Below are 19,246 nucleotides of genomic sequence, written 5' to 3' on the forward strand. Positions count from 1 at the left end.
GATTTGCAACATTAAGCAGGTTTTCCATTATTTCCCCAATAACATCAGGTAGAATAGAATACTATTTTCTTGTATATGCATGTTGGAAAAAAGTTTCAGGACTTGTATAGATATTATATGTCTGAATAAAATTTGCTAAGGAAGGGACAGGCATAGCAATTCAATAGAAATTTTATTTCCTGACACTTCATATCTATTATTGTATCATAGTTTATAAACAGATTTTTTTTAAAAAAAAATTATATTACTGAATATCATTTTTTTCACATCATACATTTTAATATTTTGTGCAAAATAGTTTATTTTACTTTAGACATGATTCTTTCATGGAATCTTCAGCACTGGCTGAGTTTCATATTTCAGTATGGCATTAACTGGTGATGCTGCATCTAACTTAGAAGCCATTTTTTTAACCAGCTGTCCCTAGTTCCATTTTGGTCCATCCTAATAGCATAAAACTGAATGTGAACATTTTAGGAAATGTTAATGGATATATCAAGTGGGAAGATTTTAGATAATTAAAACTTACTTATATTAGTATAATGAAATTGAATAATTCTATGTGTATCATGAGTTGCATATATGTCTTACATACTTTCATTTTATTATCATTATATTAAAATCCTGAGTAACTGTTGATACCAGCATCAGGAAATCCATAGAGGTAGATGGATTTTCTGTTAATATGAACTATTTTTATGCAATGATTAAACTGTATAAGGAGATGGGGGAGGAACTATTGTGTAATATTCACCAAAGGGAAGATATTATCATATTTTTCATTTGGGAGCTTATGGTGGTATACACAGTGTTTTCTCCTCTCCCCCGCCCAAGAGAAAAACTATGGTATTTTAAGGTAGGTTACACTGAAAGATTGGCTGAATCAAAGTCACTCAAGACTTCCATTGGCTGATGGTGGATTAGAACCTGAAATTTTTGGCTTCTAATCCAACACTTTAATCTTTACCACAGGACTCTCTGCAATGGCCAGAAGAATAACCTTGAGGAACAAGATAAAGAGTTGTCACTGAAACAAGGGTCAGATAAAAGAAATCTGACAAGGGTAGAAATATAATTTGAGAACACAACTGACGGGACTATCCCTAATCCTCTTGAAGATAAAGGGAGCAAAGCAGAATCATGTTTACATTTGCAAGATATTGTTACTCTAATCTTATAATAAAAATAGCATTATCATTCATAACTTTGGTTTGACCTACTCTGATCTATCTTGAAGGGCAAGGTAGGTTAATGTGAGTGTCAGGGCTCTCACGACCCTCAGGGACCCTCAGAGAAGAGAAGAAGAAAAAGAAGAAGAGGAAGAAGAAGAAGAAGAAGAAGAAGGAGAAGGAGAAGGAGAAGGAGAAGGAGAAGGAGAAGGAGAAGGAGAAGGAGAAGGAGAAGGAGAAGGAGAAGGAGAAGGAGAAGAGAAACAAGCACCATGACTTGTATTTTCTGTTTGACAGTGGAAGGATGACAAAGTGGGTTGCCTTTGTTTGATGTTTCAGGAGAGAGGCAATTGATGTTGACTGATTTGGAAGTTGAACAGTATATAGGATTTTTCTTCCTATTTCTAAACCATTTTCTAACCTCCTTTTCAAAGAGAAAACTTCATTTTTTGGTTTCTTCTTTTCTTTGTGCAAAGTTGGTATTCAAAATATAAACAAAAGGACATATAAGGAGGTCAGGACCTTATTTTAATAAGGGATGCTTCTGTTTAGGGTTATGACTTCCTAATAGCCAATATATCAACAACTTTTTAACATAATAATAAAGAGATAGATCAATATTTTTAATTATTTTCGTAGCTAGTCTGCACAGCATGGCTGTGCTTAAGGGGCAATAGAAAACTGTTGGTAGCTCAAAAGTATCAAATGAAAAATAGTTATTAGAAGATAATTCTATTATAATAGCACATACACATACTAATATACATTTGTTTTATATCTCTGCTGGAATTTGGTACTTTTGGGAGTCCTAATACCATACTAATAGGCCAGTCCAGTGACTCAAGATCATTTCCCCAACAGTTGTTAACAATTAGTTTCCATTGCCTCCTCCTGTTCTTATTCTCAGAGAAGGGCAAAGTAATGAAATGAGCAATTATGCAATAACATGACCACAGGGAATTAAGCTGAACCTCATCAGAAAGGATTTATAAACTTGCTTTTCTATGTGTGCTTTGCCCACATAAAATTCATACACAAAGCAAAGAAGCTACTCAGTGTTGCAAAATCTGTACATAACAGAAATTACACAATAGAAAAAAATAATAATGACCCAATGAATATATAGAAGAATTTTATACTCTCATCTTCTGTGCTTGAAAGTTTTCTTTGTTAAAAGGTTATCCTGCTTCATAGCTTCATTCTCAGGATGCTTTAGAACTTTGCTAGAATTTATTTGCATAGTATTGTTCAGCTTCTTTTATTGTTTGAAGGTGGTAAGCAGTGCTGCTTCCGTTTGTGTTTTCTTGTCTTATTATGTTCACCACCCTGGAGCTCTGAGGGTGTTCATGCTTCCTGATCTGAAAAAGCTGCATGGGAGAGTCCCTAATGAAATCCTTTTGGATTTAATTGAACCAGGGAGACTGCAGATTGTAGGAGAAATGATTACACTATGAACACAAGACATTGACACGTGTGCACAAATTTTATAACTAAGGGAAATGCAAAAAGCCTGTGCCACACACATGAAAGTTTCATCCCTATAGGAAACAAAATCAAATGCAATGTCCTTTTCATTGAAAGAACTAAAGAAACAGAAAAGATTTTTGTCGTAGCAGTGATCATTCATATTAAAGTTTGTTCCTAGAATATTTGTCAGTGTTCCAAAAAAGAACCCCAAAACCCTAAGTATATTGCTTAAAGGAAAATACAGGAGTTTTATGCATGAGAGATTAGTGTCACATATGAGATAGCTGAATGTGTAACCCTGGCTATTTTCTTTTTAAGAAGCAACCTATGACATTTTCATACATCAGAAAGGAAGGAAGGAAGGAAGGAAGGAAGGAAGGAAGGAAGGAAGGAAGGAAGGAAGGAAGGAAAGAAATCTAGTTATTTCTTCAGTAGTAACTTCTAGACAGTCACATTGCTTGTTTACTATAGAAAGTGCTTTTCTATTGTCAAAGACTCTCTCTCTGGCATTAAAAGCCCCCCCTTTTAAAATTCCATACTGCCTCTATTTAGTGATAAAACAAAGTTCTGTCCATTTTGTTGGTTACTTGCTCTGATTAAAAAAAAAACTGCTTATACGTATCAAAGTAAATCATTTCTCACTCCTTTTTCTGACATGCCCATCACTAAATGTCTTAATTCTCCCTTGAGGGTGGAGACAGCAGCCAGACGTGGGTTGTGCTCATTGGTCAGAGGTTGGACTGAGCCTGAAATTCTTCTTAAATTCCGCCCCCTGTTGCTAGGGCTCCCAGCTTTTTGCTCAGTCATCAGACTGGACAGTTGTGTGGATTGTGGCTCCAGTGACCTTGGTTTTTAGAGCTATTCCTTCTATTTGATTCTTAGGTTTGACTATTGGACTGATTTGACTATTCTAGGCATTCTGATTCGGATTTGTTACTCCAGGCCTCACAGAGGCTTTCCTGAATTTCTGAGGTTTCTTTCCTCACCTCTTTATTTTCACTCATCCCCCTCCATTTCCAGCATTTATACGGTCAGTAATTTATTTTATTTGGTGGAGCTTAGCGCTCCCGTGGGGTGGGGGTGTTGCCTGGCCTTCAGCCATCTGGTCCAGCCATTCGTCCTAAATCAAGCAGTGGAGCCTTGCGCCCCCTCCATTTGCTGTCTGGCGGCCATTTTATCTTCAATTAAGTTTGAGCCTCTTGCTGTTACTAAGAGAGCCTTGCGCTCACTCATATAGCCGCTTGTCGGCTCCGTGGTTTCTCCGGCTGTTAGATATCTCGATCGTGCTGGAGCGCTGCTTAGAGGGCTTTGACAGCCCTCCACACTATCGAGAGCCTCGCCACGCTAGCCTCGCCATGCTAGCGAAGCCTCGTACTTAACTACAAGGCACTTCCTTTGTGTATTCTGCGCCCGGCGTTAATTAGTTTCAGCTGTGGGCGCTTCTTGCCGGCGCTTTTTGCCGGTGCTTGGGCTAAGGCTGCACGCCCTGTTTTTTTCTCAGATCCATCTGGGCAGTTTGTGAGGCTCTCGTCGCTGATTAAGTTCCACGGGGGAGAGCTATAACCTCCAAGGCATAGAGGAGTCTTCGCTCCTTCCCGCCTTTCGCGCCCATGCCATTTTGAGGCATCAAAGATTGGCTGCGATCTCTGAGGGCCTCCAGTCTGACCTACTGTGCCCTTCTTTTCCCCTGGCAGCTGTTTGTCAGCCAGCACAAATTTCTTACAGTACTAAGCTACCAGCCTTAAATATTTACCTGTGTAGCTCAATCAGCATTAAGACTCATTATGCCCAAATCTTTAGCCAAATCTAAACATGGCCGTAGGGCCACAGTGCAGGCGCAGTCTGTGACCACAACCAAAGAGGACCATGCGCAGGCACATAAAGTGGTTGCCCTGACCAAGAGTTCTAAACATTCAACCAAATCTCCCACTAATGGGATTGGGCAGGACAAGCCTCCTACGGACCAACGTAGAGAAGCTTCTGCACTAAACCTGGCACACCCCAAGGGGCTCAGGGCTACTTCTAGCGAACCCAGACGGGTGTCCTCTGCAACTTCTGATCAGGTGTCCCTTCAGGATTACCAATTATCTGCCGAATCCACTGATATGTGGGGTTCTTCTTCGACCAGAGTCATGGTTCCTCCTGTGGAGTCTTGCACTCCCGCGCCTTCGGGGCTTCAGGCTCCTCTAATTTCTGTTCCGGTCCAATCCTCTACAGAGGTTGGGCCGGCTGGCGACCAAACGCAGGTTAATTGGCATCCTGAGGACATTCAGCGCATGATTGCTGTGGCTGTGCAGCAATCCTTGGTGGAGCGGGGGTTTCCGGCCCATAATCCTCCCCCCATCCAGTCCGTCCCTTCGGCCGATGAGGAGCCTGTAGACGATTTTAATATGGAGGATGAAATTTCGCTAGCGGGATCAGATTCCCCGGCTATCTCCTCTGTCAGCGATCACTCCCTTCAGGTTGAGGCAGGAGACCTAGAACCAGACTTATCGGAGGATGAGGGTTTACCCCCAGATCAGCCCGCCTTTACAGGCTTGTTTCCTCAGGCCTTATTTAAGTCTATATTGTTCAAGGCGGTGAATGCGGCCCAATTGGGTCCCTCTAACCCTCCAGAACCTACCTCTGCGGTAGGCTCCTTAAACCCGTTGTTTGCTGAGCAACCTAAACCGATAACAGCAATCCCGACTCCTCCTCTCTTTTTGGAGGTCATACATAAGCAATGGTCTACACCATCTTCGATTCCTGTACCGTCCTCCACGGACAAGAAGAATTTCATTGTGTCCCCAGACCTTGATTCCCTGCTGCAGATACCTACTATTGACGCCCCTGTGGCAGCTTTACTTTCAGCGTCACCTCTGCCAGGGGATCCGGAGGAAGGTCTAAGGCCGGAAGAACGCAGGGCTGAACAGGTCCTGCAGAGGGCCCACCTAGGGGCAGCATGGGCCATTAAATCGGCGGCCACGGCCTCTTTCTTCAATCGAACCACACTTCTCTGGCTTCGCCAGTTGCAAGAAAAGATGGCCTCAGAGGACTCAAGATTGAAACAAGACCTCAACAAGATTGTTGCTGCGGTGCAATTTTCTGCAGATGCCACTTTAAACGCTACGCGGTTTGCAGCAAAATCCATGGCCTCCGCTGTTGCCGCTCGTCGCTTGGTCTGGCTTCGTCACTGGCAGGCAGATGCCAGACACAAGTGGCGCCTAGCCTCTGTTCCCTTCTCAGGCTCGAAGTTGTTTGGTGATGCCTTGGACAAGTTTCTTATCGAAACCAAGGACAAACGAAAGATCTTACCTGCTGTTTTTCAGAGAGGGGAACCCCGTTTCTCTCCTTATGGTCCTCGCCCCCCGATGAGGTCTTTGGAGGGTGGTTTGGGCTCTCCCGTTCCATGGGTAACTTCCATACAGGGTATCTAGGCCCTAGACAGAGGAATTTCCAGGACAGACCCCCCCAGGGGGAGGGCTTTCGGTTCCCGGTGGCCCTTTTGAGGGGGAGGAGGTCGCTCCATCTCTCGCTGGCATTAGTAGTACCTACGGTCCTCCCATTGGCAGAAGATTGGGCCTCTTCGCCAAAATTTGGGAGAGTACTACTTCGGATTGCTGGGTCCTGGCCTCCATTTCATCAGGATTGGCCATTGAATTTGTTTCCACCCCCCCTTTGTCCTTTATTCGCTGTCCCCTGTCCCAGATAGCTGAGCGTAGATCCCTCATGGACGCGGCTATCAACCATCTGCTAGCCATCCAACGTGTGCCTTGTGATCAGGCGGGACAGGGGTTTTACTCTCGGGTCTTCTTAGTCCCCAAGTCATCAGGCGGGTGGAGACCGATTCTGGACCTTAAGCATTTGAACCAGTTTGTAATCTATAGAAGGTTCAAAATGCAATCCTTGAGTTCCATCCTAGACGGTGTACGGAGGGGTGATCTCCTCTGCTCAACTGATCTTACGGAGGCCTATCTCCATATCCCCATTCGCCCTTCCCATAGGAAGTTCCTCCATTTTTGTTATGCTGGGGTTCACTACCAGTACACGGCCTTACCCTTTGGCCTTTCTTCTGCCCACCGTAGTTTCACTAAGATTTTGGCGGTCTTGGCGGCTCACCTCAGGCTTCAAGCCGTTCGTCTCCAGTGCTACCTGGATGACATCCTCCTTATGTCATCTTCCCATCAGCAGGCCATGTCTGATCTCCGTTTTACACTCCAGACACTAGCGTCACACGGCTTCTCTGTTAATGTTGAGAAAAGCCACCTGGAACCCTCGACTAGAATCCTGCATTTGGGAACTATTATTGATTCGGAGCAGGGTAGAGTTTTTCTCTCCCCAGATCGACAGGCCGGGTTGAGGTCCATGGTGAATAAAGTCCTGGGAGAGAAGAGGGCTTCCCCTTTATTTCTTTCCAAACTCTTAGGCAAGATGGTCTCGGCCATCTCTATTGTTCCCTGGGCCAGGTTACACCTTAGAGACCTCCAATGGTTTCTCTTGCCTTTTCAGAGAACGGGCAAGGGATCCTCTCTCACCAAGGTGTCAGTTCCAAAGGAGGTGCTCTCATCCCTTCGCTGGTGGCGCTCTCCAACGCTCTCCAAGGGCTGTCTGTTCCTGGACCCTCAGTGGGTAATAGTGACCACTGATGCCAGCAAATTCGGCTGGGGAGCTCACTGCGGGGCTCAAATCGCGCAGGGTACGTGGTCCGACGTGGAAGCTACCCGCAGCATCAATTGGCTGGAGCTGCAAGCGATTTACCCGGCGCTTCAAGCATTCCATCTTCTGGTTTCCGGCGAGCACGTGTTAATCCTCACCGACAACACCTCTGCCAAGGCGCACATCAACCGCCAAGGGGGCACCAGGTCCCTTTCGCTGATGCGGGAAGCAAAAAGACTATGCCTTTGGGTGGAGAGACATCTGGCCTCCTTGAAGGCGGACCATATCTCGGGGGTCTCGAACATGACAGCAGACTGGTTGAGCCGCCAACAGGTAGACCATGGAGAATGGAGCCTTCATCCTCTTCTTTTCCAGAGGATAGCTGCATGTTTCGGGAGTCCGCAGGTAGATCTGTTTGCCTCCCATCAGAACAGCAAGTTACCTCGCTTCTTTTCCCGTTTTCCTTCCAATCAGGCGGAAGCGGTGGATGCCCTGCACTCCCCCTGGCCACAGGGCCTACTGTACGTCTTCCCTCCATTTCCCCTCATCCCGAGGGTAATTCAGAAACTATTGCTGGAACAGGCAGAGATCATCCTGGTGGTGCCACACTGGCCGAGGAGGTCGTGGTTTGTGGACCTCATGCATCTATCTGTTTCCCCTCCTTGGAGGATTCCATATACTCCAGATTGCCTCAGCCAAGGGGCGATTCTACAGCCGGACCCTCAGTGGCTTCAGATGACCACCTGGCGGTTGAGTGGGAAGCTCTACAGCGGGACCGCATCCCTTCTGACATAATTCATACCATCCAGGCATCCCGGAGGTCATCTACCCAACGGATTTATTCTGCTACTTGGCGGTCCTTTTCTTCTTGGTGTGCAACCCAAGGGTTTTCCCCGCTCCAAGCCTCCATTTTACAGGTACTCCATTTTCTACAGTCGGGTTTGGACAAGGGGCTGTCTCCAAACACTCTCCGGAGGCATGTGGCAGCTATTTCTTCTGTCCTGACGTATAATTCGGTTCATTCATTGTCTCAGCAGCCGCTGATCCGACGTTTTCTCCGAGGAGCGACTAACCTCTGTTCACCTGTACTACATCGGTATCCCTCCTGGGATCTCGCCCGGGTGCTGGATTCCCTTATGGGATCACCGTACGAACCTCTTGCTTCTGTCAGCTTACGTCTGTTATCCGGCAAAGTAGCCTTTTTGGTGGCAATCACTTCGGCGCGCAGAATTTCCGAACTAGCAGCGCTTTCCACTAGGGATGATTTATGTGTGTTTCATGGGGATCGGGTGGTCCTCAGATTGGATCCTACATTTGTGACTAAGATTAACTCTCCCTTTCATCGTTTACAGGAACTAGTTCTACCTGATTTCTATCCCTGTCCTTCCAATTCATTGGAGAGCCAGTTACACACCCTGGATGTCCGCCAGGCGCTTGAACTCTACATCCAGAGGACTGCTGCTATTCGGCGAACAGAATCACTGTTTGTTTCCTTTCTACCATCTTCCTTAGGACAACGTGTTACGTCTTCCACAGTGGGGCGCTGGATCCGAGCGACGATTACAACTACATATGAACTTCGGTCGTTGCCTCCTCCTTCTAATGTCACAGCCCATTCTACTAGGAGTGCGGCGACCATGGCGGCTTGGGCTTCGAAGGCCTCTTTGGCCGAGATCTGCAGGGCGGCGACTTGGACATCTCCTTCCCCCTTTATCAGACACTATAAACTGTATAAGTTCGCCTCTGCGGAGGCCGATTTTGGGAGGAGAGTGTTACACGGTGTTGAAGCTCGGGAGGGGTGTTCTGTCCAGATTGTCCCCACCTGTGAAATGGGACAGTGATCTTTGGTATGTCCCACGTCTGGCTGCTGTCTCCACCCTCAAGGGAGAAGGGGCGTTGGTCCTACCTGATACGCCCCTTCTCGTTGAGTGGAGACAGCAGGCAGCCCCACCCTGATTTTTCAGTCTGGTCATCCATGTCATTGTATTATTGCATTGTTGTTTACTGTTTTTTCTTTCCACACACCGAGTCTGAATTCTCCTTCGACAAAAGCTGGGAGCCCTAGCAACAGGGGGTGGAATTTAAGAAGAATTTCAGGCTCAGTCCAACCTCTGACCAATGAGCACAACCCACGTCTGGCTGCTGTCTCCACTCAACGAGAAGGGGCATATCAGGTAGGACCAACGCCCCTTCTCTTTTCTGGTTTGGTTCCATCATATGCATTGATGTGCATTATTCCTTGAAAGTTGTAGTCTAAATGAAAAGCTCACAATACTTGGCAACAGCTCCAAGTCTGAACCCTTAATTAATTTTGCATCCCTATGAGTCCTGACCTATGAAAACCAGATACACATATCAGCCAAAATGTATAGAGTCTTTGCACTCTTACAGCCAGGAATTAATCATTTTTTTTTAAAAAATAGCTCATGCTTTTCTAAATACCAATGCTTTTCCAGATATTTAGCCACTAAAGAATGTATCACTGGTTCATTTCCTTTTATCCACTGAAACCGCTTGCATAATTTTCTTTCTTGGAAATAATAAGGTTATTTAGCTCAGGTGTCAGGCTTCTACAATCAAATTAGACTAAATTGGGCAATGGCATTGAGGGTGTGGATGTCTGTTCTAATTGGAACTAATGCAAGAAGATCTCTTCCTTTCTTCTCTCCGTGTTTTTAGCTGATGCCTGCAAAACCCTTGCTGCCATTTTGGATTTACTAAAATTGGTTTAGAATATTGCTGTAGATAATGTTTTGAAATGCTTTGAGCAAAGTTCTTTGAAATGAAAGCCTTTGAAGAGTTTAGTCCATATCTCTGCCAAATAGGTTTTTTTTTTTTTTTTTGAAAAATAGAACAATTTAAATGAGGAGTTTTGTTTTCTATTTTCTATATTATGTTTTCTCCTCATTAATTTTTTTTTCTTTCTGGGCTTCCTGTTTTTGAAATACTAGGTTTACTCTTTATGAAAATGCTATCTAAACCAGGTTATATTGGAATATAAAATGCAATCAGCACAAGTTCTACTTTCTCTGTTTTCCTTTCCATTACATGGTACCTATTTAATAGAAAGTTCAGAAATTATTTTTGTGATTCAGAGAAAGCAAGATAATTTTAAGAGGGTGAAAGAGAGCAGGCTGAGCCTGCGAAATATTTCCTGCCCTGCTATCTGTCACAAATAATTTTATTTAATATAAATATTGCTTATTTTGTGGAATCCTGGCATACTGGATTGATGTTAGTATTTCACAAATTTTCCGAATTATAGCCATGATTCAAGTTTTGGTTCCCTAAAATCTTCTATCAGTTAAAGAAGATCATATATTTATTTATTTGCTCCATCCAACATGAGTTAGACCAGTGGTGGGTTGCCCCTGATTCGGACTGGTTCTATAGAACCGGAAGTAAAACCACCGGGAGCTGCCGCTTACTGACCCTGACATCATCAGAAGCGATCTGCGCATGCGCAGAAGCAAGGCATGTGCGCAAGTGAAGCGAGCGCACGCAATCCCGTTGTAAACTAGTAGTAAAGGTAAGTAGAACCCACCCCTGAGTTAGACCAAGAATAAGCAACCAATAACAAGGTCTTCTGAACTTGTTATTTGAGTAACTTGGCATTTCAATACTGACAGTAGTTTTCCTTTCCATGTTGAAAAATGAAAACACATATCATTTTAGTGTATGTTATAGTTAACATAGTCTTAACACACGCGCACATACCGCACTGTCCCTTTCTCCAAAAAAAGGAACAAGATAAGCTTTCCCTATCTATGTTATGATGAGGCACTACTATTTCATTCAGTTCAGTCTTTACATCATTTGAAAATAAGTAGCCCCCAAAGATTGCCCACTCCTGAATCAGAGGCTGATTGCCCATAACTAAGAGGGTGATCTAGATGTTAATCCAACAAAGTGCATGTTCATTGCATAAAGTTACCTTCTAACTAGTGGAGGATGAAAAATTAATTGGTCCTGCCTCTGGCAACAGTGATTCTCATGCTGATTATCACTTGATTGGATTATTGTAATGCATTCTGAAAATTACTCAGAAACTACAACTGGTTTAGAATGCAGCAGTCTCACTGATAGCCAGGGAAACTCATAATTAGAAGATTACACCAATTTTCTAATGACTGCTAGTGATTATGCTAGTGGGTTTCTGAGCCCAATATCCTGTAAAGCTCCCATACACTAGGGCACCAGGATATACTGGGCATCATGTTACCAAATATGATTCTGCCTAACCAGTCCAGTCATAAAGAGAATTCTGTTGAGAATCCCAGCCCCTGAGAGATATGCACATAGGATAGAGGCCAAATTGCAAGCCTTTTCTATTATTTAGACTTTTTAAGAATGAGAAGAATGTAATATAACAATGAATGGTCTAGCTGATTAACGTACAGTAACCACATCCCAATACAGGGAAACTGTCAGGTTCGGAAGCCATATTAGGCTGGAAGCTTCCATGCTGCCACCTTCTCATGTGTGGGAAAGTAGGAGGGGGGATTTAGTAGAAGGGTTGTCTTTAGACATAAAAGCATTCTTCCTGTCGGTCAAGGTCAAGCCAATCCTGCATCTGGAGAAGGAGTGGTCGGAGTTATGTCTCGAGATAGGACGAATGGTAATTGGAGCATGTGATCAACTGAGGAGTGAGGGGATGGTTTTGGGGTTTTTTGATTGACTGAGGGAAAACCCAGACCTCTCAGATTCGGGTTTTCCCAGATACTAGTTTACCTATTCTAGTAAATAGAACTTTGAAAAATGCTTGCTTCAGAGTTTTTACTTGGAGTTGGGTTTTTTTCTGGAATGCTGACAGAATGCACTACCCCCTATCCTACTCTCACCAGATATCATCAATATGTGCAATCAATATGGTTGCTGTCCCATAACTGGGCCTGAAACTTGACTGAAACAGGTCTAGATAATCAATTTCTTCTCTATTTTCCTGAAAAAGGGAGACTGGATGGAAATTGTCCAGAGACGTGAGATCAAAAGATGTTTTTCTGAGGAGGAGGGTGAACTAAAAGAGCCTCCTTAAAAGGTCTTGGAAGCATACACTCCTGCAGTGAGGAATATTTCACTGCCTGAACCAATCTGTTGTCACCATCCTGGAGGCTTTCACCAGTTGGAGGGGGGGCAGGGGTCTAATTGACAGGTGGTTGTACTGACAGCATTGAAGACCCTATCCAATTCATCAGGTCCAACAGGCTCAAACTGTTCCCAGATTCATTCTTAAGATCTTTTGTTAGGCATCTCTAATGGTCCTGCACCAGGCATAGTTTCCAATTGGAGATGAATCCGAGCAACTTTGTCCATCAGGTGTTCCACAAATTCCTCTTCATGGACATGAAGATGATCACCCAAGTCCTCCTGTCCCAGGAAGCCAGTTGATCCCAAACAGAGCCACAGGTGATACTCTACATATGTCATATGGGTGGAGAAATAATGGTGTTTTTCCACTCTTGTTACTGTGAGATAGGCCTTAATAGCAGCTGTAAATTGTATCTAGTCAAATTCATCCCTTGTTTTTCCTCCAGCATCACTCTAGGTGACTCCTAAGCCTTTTCAGACCCCACACCTCCTCCAGGAACTATGGGGAGTGTCAGGAGCAATAGAGTAATGAAGACTGCACAGGCATGATCCTGTCCAAGTCTCGGCTTCCCTTTGGTTCCAGGACATAATCAGGATCATGCAGCAACTTTTACTCCTGCTCTTTAATAGAAATATTGCTTTTTCACATTTTGACATGGTTTAGAGACATTTTTAGCATTCCTGCCCAGGGAAATTCTCCATATTCCTCATGCCATAATTGTGTGCATACCATAAAGGAGTTTCCATTGTGTTCAGCACACCTGATTCTTGGCAAGTTGTGTACAGGACTGCATCCTAAATTAAATGTCCCATGTTCTATATTATAAAGTTATGAGTTCCAAGTTCTAGATTAAAGGAGACAGATTTAAAACCAATAAGCTCCTGTTTATTGGGACTCATTGAAAAAGATGATGCAGTTATGTGACCCTGTCACTTGGGAAAATAAATTGCCAATGACTTTTAATGGTGTTAATGCAAACTGGTGACCCTTTTTATTTGCTGTTGTGAGAGCATCATTAAATCAGAAGATGAGGCTTCTGTTCAGCACAGGAAATGGCTAACTTCTTTGTCAACTTAATTTGTTTCTCAATGACTCAAGTATTAAATTCTACCCTTACGATACTAAACCTTATTTAAATATTGTTTTTTTAATGTGCCAAAAATCTGTGGGGGTTATTATTTAATTAACATTTAAATCTTTCTTCAATTCTGAACACATTATCAGATTTCCTTGTTTATTAAATATACAGTCAATAATTACTGAAAAAAAATGGTTTTCAGTAGTGAGAATAAAATTGATTTGTGAATTTATTTTGCAGCAGCAACAGAGTATAACACTAAGTTTAGCATGGGGTAATTCATTTTAATATAAAGAGATTGTTGTACATGGATCATCTTTTACTACTGAACCCTTCTTGCTCTCCTCCAGTCAACTACTAGTATCTTTAAGCAATGAGCTTATCCATGGAAAAATCATTCTGACAAGAAGAATTTAGAACTGGAGGTGATCTAATCCCTCTCAGTGAAAGTTTATCTTGTTGCGCTCTATTTCCCTTTTGGGGGAAACAAACCCATCTATTCTATCTGTGGCAATTTTCCATTTAGTTCTGTCACGTATTTATTTAATCAATTTATATATTTATAAATATGGATTGCCAACATGATCGCCAATGTCCGATGACGGATATGGCACAAGAAGAAGAAGATATATTTTAAAAAGTTCTATTACAGTTCTTTAATTAAAAAAAATGACTCAAAAGTTTCAAGTTCCAACTTTTCAAATCAAATCAAAGGAAGAGTGATTCACAAGGAAGAATTTACCTAGTCCACTCATCCAAAACATTTTTTCCAATTAACACAATGTATTAACTATTTTTTTCCCCAGAGCTGATTTTGAAATATTCATCTTTCTATCTTTTGGCAAGACTTTTGAAGAAAGTGGTAGTATTTTTCCCCCTCATATTTTTTTTTAACTATTCAACAGTTGAAAACCTAATACAAGGTAAGCATAGGGGAAAATTCTTTCAAACTATCACAAGAGCACTTAGATTTCACAGTGCTTTACAGCTCTCTCTAAGCAGTTTACAGAGTCAGCATACTGCCCCCAATAATCTGGGTCCTTGTTTTACCAATAATCTGGGTCCTTGGAAGGATCATGGAACACTGAGTCAACCTTGAGTCAGTGAGAATCAAACTGCCAAACTGCTGGTAGCTGGCAGTTGGCAGATGTAGCTTGCAGTACTGCATTCTAACCATTGAACCATCACAGCTCTACATATATATAACCACATATATATACTTTCAAACTAGATACTTTAGAAACAAGTAAAACAGATGTCAGCAAGGGTATCTGCAGGGGGTGTCTGCAGGGGGGGTGTCACACAAACAAAATGATTGCTGCCACTATGTTTCTTTTTTTCCCCCTTGGATCTATTACTCTGCCTTTTTCACATTCATCAAGATGCACAGGGGGAGGGAGGGAGGGAGGGAGGGAGGGAGGGAGGGAGGGAGGGAGAGAGAGAGAGAGAGATTACAATGGCACCCCTATTTCCAACATACTTCACTTGAAATTCTGATGAGAGAAAATGCGAAGCCTTGACTTTACAGAATCACCTTCATGTGTTTATTTAAATTTAAAATAATTTAATTAATTAATTAGTTAATTTAAAATAAGAATATATTAGAAGATAGCATTGAAATTAGTAATGCATCGTTTTGGACTATTCCAAAACCAGGTAGAAATGAGCCCTATTTTATGATATATCAAAAAGCTAATTATAGTTCATTTCCACAGAAATGAAAACTTCAAGCTGATAGAAATGTTTTTGTACAACTGCTTCATAACAACAACAACAACAATAACAATGAATTATGTTTCATTTTCTCCTTTAAGTATTTGATACTAGCTACATGGTTCTTTCCCAAATACTGCAATCCTCCTACCAATGTTTTATTCTACCAATCCTACCTTCTACCAATGTTTTATTAGCAAGCAAAGCATTCCAGCAAGTATATAGTAATAATATATTGGAGAAAGTTATATCTACCACATTTTATCCAGGAACAAAAACCAAACACAATTCCTAAGGAAGTGTATTCAGCAGCATGAGTATAGTACAAGAAAATTTTCTACGGCATATCAATTATGTGTCTTTTCTTCAGGCCTTAACGCTAAATTAGAGGATTTTCTGATATTTTTCAAGTGGGAATGAGGCCCCTTCAACTGATAATTCCCATATTTTAGGATTATCTGAGCTGTAGTCAAATAGAAATTCTTTGATATTAATTTATTTATGTTATTGGGTGCCATTAACTCTACTCCACTCTACATTTTTATTTTTATTTTTTATAAAAATCCAATATGTAATGTTAAAGTTCTTTTGTTCAAGGAAGAAAGATTGCCTCATCATTTTCAAAGCAGAGTCTTTTGCAGGGTTAAGGTTTCTCTAAGGAAAGGAACAAACTCCAAGGGTGGCAGCCACAAGGGATGACAATTCAAGCTGCAATGGAAAGATTAATATAGGTACTCTTTGACTTACAACTGTTCATTTAGTGATCATTCAAAGTTACAATGGCACTGAAAAAAGTGACTTATGACCATTTTTTACACTTATGACCATTGCAGTATCCCTGTGGTCATGTGATCAAAATTCAGAGGCTTAGTGACTGACTGCAGCAGTCGCTGGCCGTTTTCGTTCATCTTTCTGATGCCGAACTGACTTAAAAACGTGGGCCAAGAATTATAATCAGCTCCAACTCTGGCATTAAAATCGCCAAGGATAAACAGTTTTGCTTTATGGAAGTTTATTATGCTTTATTGGAGTTTTGCTGCTACTATAGTCTTTGTGTTAGGAATACATATTTTAAAACAAAGCCTCAACACAGACTCTCTTGGAGACATCCATAATCAAAGCATTGGCACCAGCTCGACTTGATTCTTACCAGGCGCTCCAACCTCCCTGATATTACAATCACACGCAGCTTTCAGGGTGCTGATTGCGATACAGACCACTCCTTGGTATGCAGCAGAATAAAACTGCAAACAAAGAGATTGCATCACTCAAAGAAGGATGGAAGACCACGATTTGACATCAACAAGACCCGCAATCAGGGAAAAGTGGAGGAATTTGCACAAGCACTCAAGGAAACTCTCCCAGGCCCGGCTGAAATAATTGCATCTGAATGATGGGAATATTTCAAGAATACTGTTTATAACACCGCCTTGTCAATATTTGGTAAGGAGATTAGAAAGACAGCAGATTGATTGAAAGCCCATTCGGAGGAGTTGACCCCAGTGATCGAGAAAAAAAGGAGAGCTCTAATTGCATATAAAGCTTGTTCCAGTGAGTGCAACCTACAGTTCTGTCAGCTGCTCATAGCAAAGTCCAACAGACTGCCAGGAGATGTGCTAACGATTATTGGCTGCTCTCGGATCCAGATAGCAGCTGATACAGGCAACATCAAGGGGATGTATGATGGCATCAAGCAGGCCTTAGGTCCAACACAGAAGAAATCTGCCCCTCTGAAGTCTGCTACAGATGAGGTTATCCAGGACCGAGCACAGCAGGTGGCACACTGGGTGCAGCACTACTCTGAGTTATATTCCAGAGAAAATGTGGTAACTGAAGAAGCATTAAATAACATTGAGTGCCTGCCTGTCTTGGAGGAGCTTGACAGTGAACCAACTTTAGAAGAACTAAACGTGGCCCTGTATTCCCTTGCCTCTGGCAAGGCACCCAGGAAAGATAACATCCCTGCCAAAGTTTTGAAGTGCTGCAAAGAGAACATCCCCACTGAACTGCATGAAATCTTCTGTCTTTGTTGGAGGGAAGGTTGAGTACCACAGGACATGAAGGATGCAAATATCATCACACTGTACAAGAACAAAGGTGACAGGGGTAACTGTAATAACTACCACGGCATCTCTCTTCTTAGTTTGTAGGGAAGCTGCTTGCCCGTGTCATACTGAAGAGGCTCCAGGTGCTTGCAGAGAGAGTCTGTCCAGAATCACAGTGTGGATTTCGAGCCAACAGGTCCACTACTGACATGGTATTTTCCCTTAGACAGTTGCAGGAGAAATGCAGGGAACAAAGACAGCCACTTTTCGTAGCCTTCATAGATCTTATGAAAGCTTTTGACTTGATTAGCAGGGATGGCCTATATAAAATTCTCCCCAAGATTGGATGTCCACCTCAGCTCCTCAACTTCATCAGGTCCTTCCATGACGAAATGAAGGACACTGTAGTTTTTGATGGCTTAACATCAGATTCCTTTGATATTCGAAGTGGAGTGAAACAGGGCTGAATCCTCGCACCAAATTTATTCGGGATCTTTTTTGCTGTCATGCTGAAACATGCTTTTGGAACTGCAACAGAAGGTATTTACCTCCAGACCAGATCAGATGAAAAACTCTTTAATCTCTCTAGATTGAGAGCAAAGTCTAAAGTCCATCTGAAATACTTACAGGATTTTGTCTTCGCTGATGATGCTACCATCACTGTTCACTCTGCTGAAGACCTTCAACAACTTATGGACAGTTTTAGCAAGGCCTGCCAAGACTTTGGACTAACAATAAGCCTGAAAAAAACACAAGTCATGGGTCAGGACATGGATTCACCTCCCTGTATTACAATCTCTGCACAAGAACTGGAGGTCATCCATGACTTTGTGTACCTCAGCTCAACTATTTCTGACACTCTCTCTTTAGATACTGAGCTGAATAAATGTATTGGCAACGCAGCCACCACATTTTTCAGATTTACAAAGAGAGTATGGCTTAATAAGAAGCGGACGGAATATACAAAGATCCAGGTCTATAGAGCCTGTGTCCTGAACACACTCTTGTACTACAGTGAGTCGTGGACCCTTTACACACAGCAGTAGAGAAAGTTGAACACCTTTCATATGCACTGTCTCTGACAAATTCTTGGCATCACCTGGCAGGACAAAGTTCCGAATAGTGCAGTCTTGGAACGTGGTGGAATTTCTAGCATGTATACACTATTGAAACAGTGACGTCTATGCTGGCTGGGGCATGTCATGAGAATGGCTGATGGTTGGATTCTGAAAGATCACCTGTATGGAGAATTAGTGCAGGGAAAGCACCTCAGAGGGAGACCATAGCTGTGATATAAGGATACCTGCAAGAGGGACCTAAAGGCCCTGGGAATGGACATTAACAACTGGGAAACCTTGACCTCCGATCGTTCAGCTTGGAGGCTAAAGACGCAGCATGGCCTTCTCCAATTCGAAGAGACACTTGTTTGGCAGGCTGAGGCAAAGAGGCAGTCCCGGAACCAGCGTAATCTGGAGGCTGGGCAGGGGATAGAATGTATCTGCCCTCAGTGTGGAAGGGATTGCCATTCTCGAATTGGCCTTTTTAGTCACACTAGATGCTGTTTTAGGACCTCTTTCCAGAGCACGATACCATAGTCTCTTGAGACTGAAGGATGCCAATGCAAGTGACTGACTCATGTTGATGACGGTTGCAGTGTCCTGGGGTCATGGAATCATCTTTTGCAAACTTCTGACAAGCAAAGTCAACAGGGAAGCCAGATTCATTTAACAACTGTGTTACTAAATTAACAACTGCAGTGATTCACTTAAGAATTGTGGCAAGAAATATCATAAAAATGGGGCAAAAGTCACTTAACAAATGTCTTATTTAGCAATAGAAATTTTGGGCTCAATTGTGGTCATAAATTGAGGATTACCTGTAATGCAAAATGGGAAGAGCCACATCATTCATGCAAGCCTGGACCTGAATGCAGGATTTGAACGCAGGACCTTTGTTATTTTTGATAATAGTATTATCTTTGAGTTTACACTACTTTTTAAAGTATATTTTTCAACCTAAAAATGGCAGGAAGCCCTGCTCACAGTTTTCT

General features: G+C 42.6%; 1 protein-coding gene across 1 annotated transcript; it reads left to right on the plus strand.

The window, feature by feature from the left end:
• Window positions 1-4,420: 4,420 nt before the first annotated feature.
• LOC148112816 (uncharacterized) lies at window positions 4,421-6,052 on the plus strand. The gene has a single exon (XM_087874314.1). The coding sequence runs from the start codon at window positions 4,421-4,423 to the stop codon at window positions 6,050-6,052; it is 1,632 nt and encodes a 543-aa protein (XP_087730440.1).
• Window positions 6,053-19,246: the final 13,194 nt, after the last annotated feature.

Source organism: Pantherophis guttatus, chromosome 7 (assembly GCF_059756535.1).
Source record: "Pantherophis guttatus breed Tessera chromosome 7, ASM5975653v1, whole genome shotgun sequence".
NCBI lineage: Eukaryota > Metazoa > Chordata > Lepidosauria > Squamata > Colubridae > Pantherophis > Pantherophis guttatus.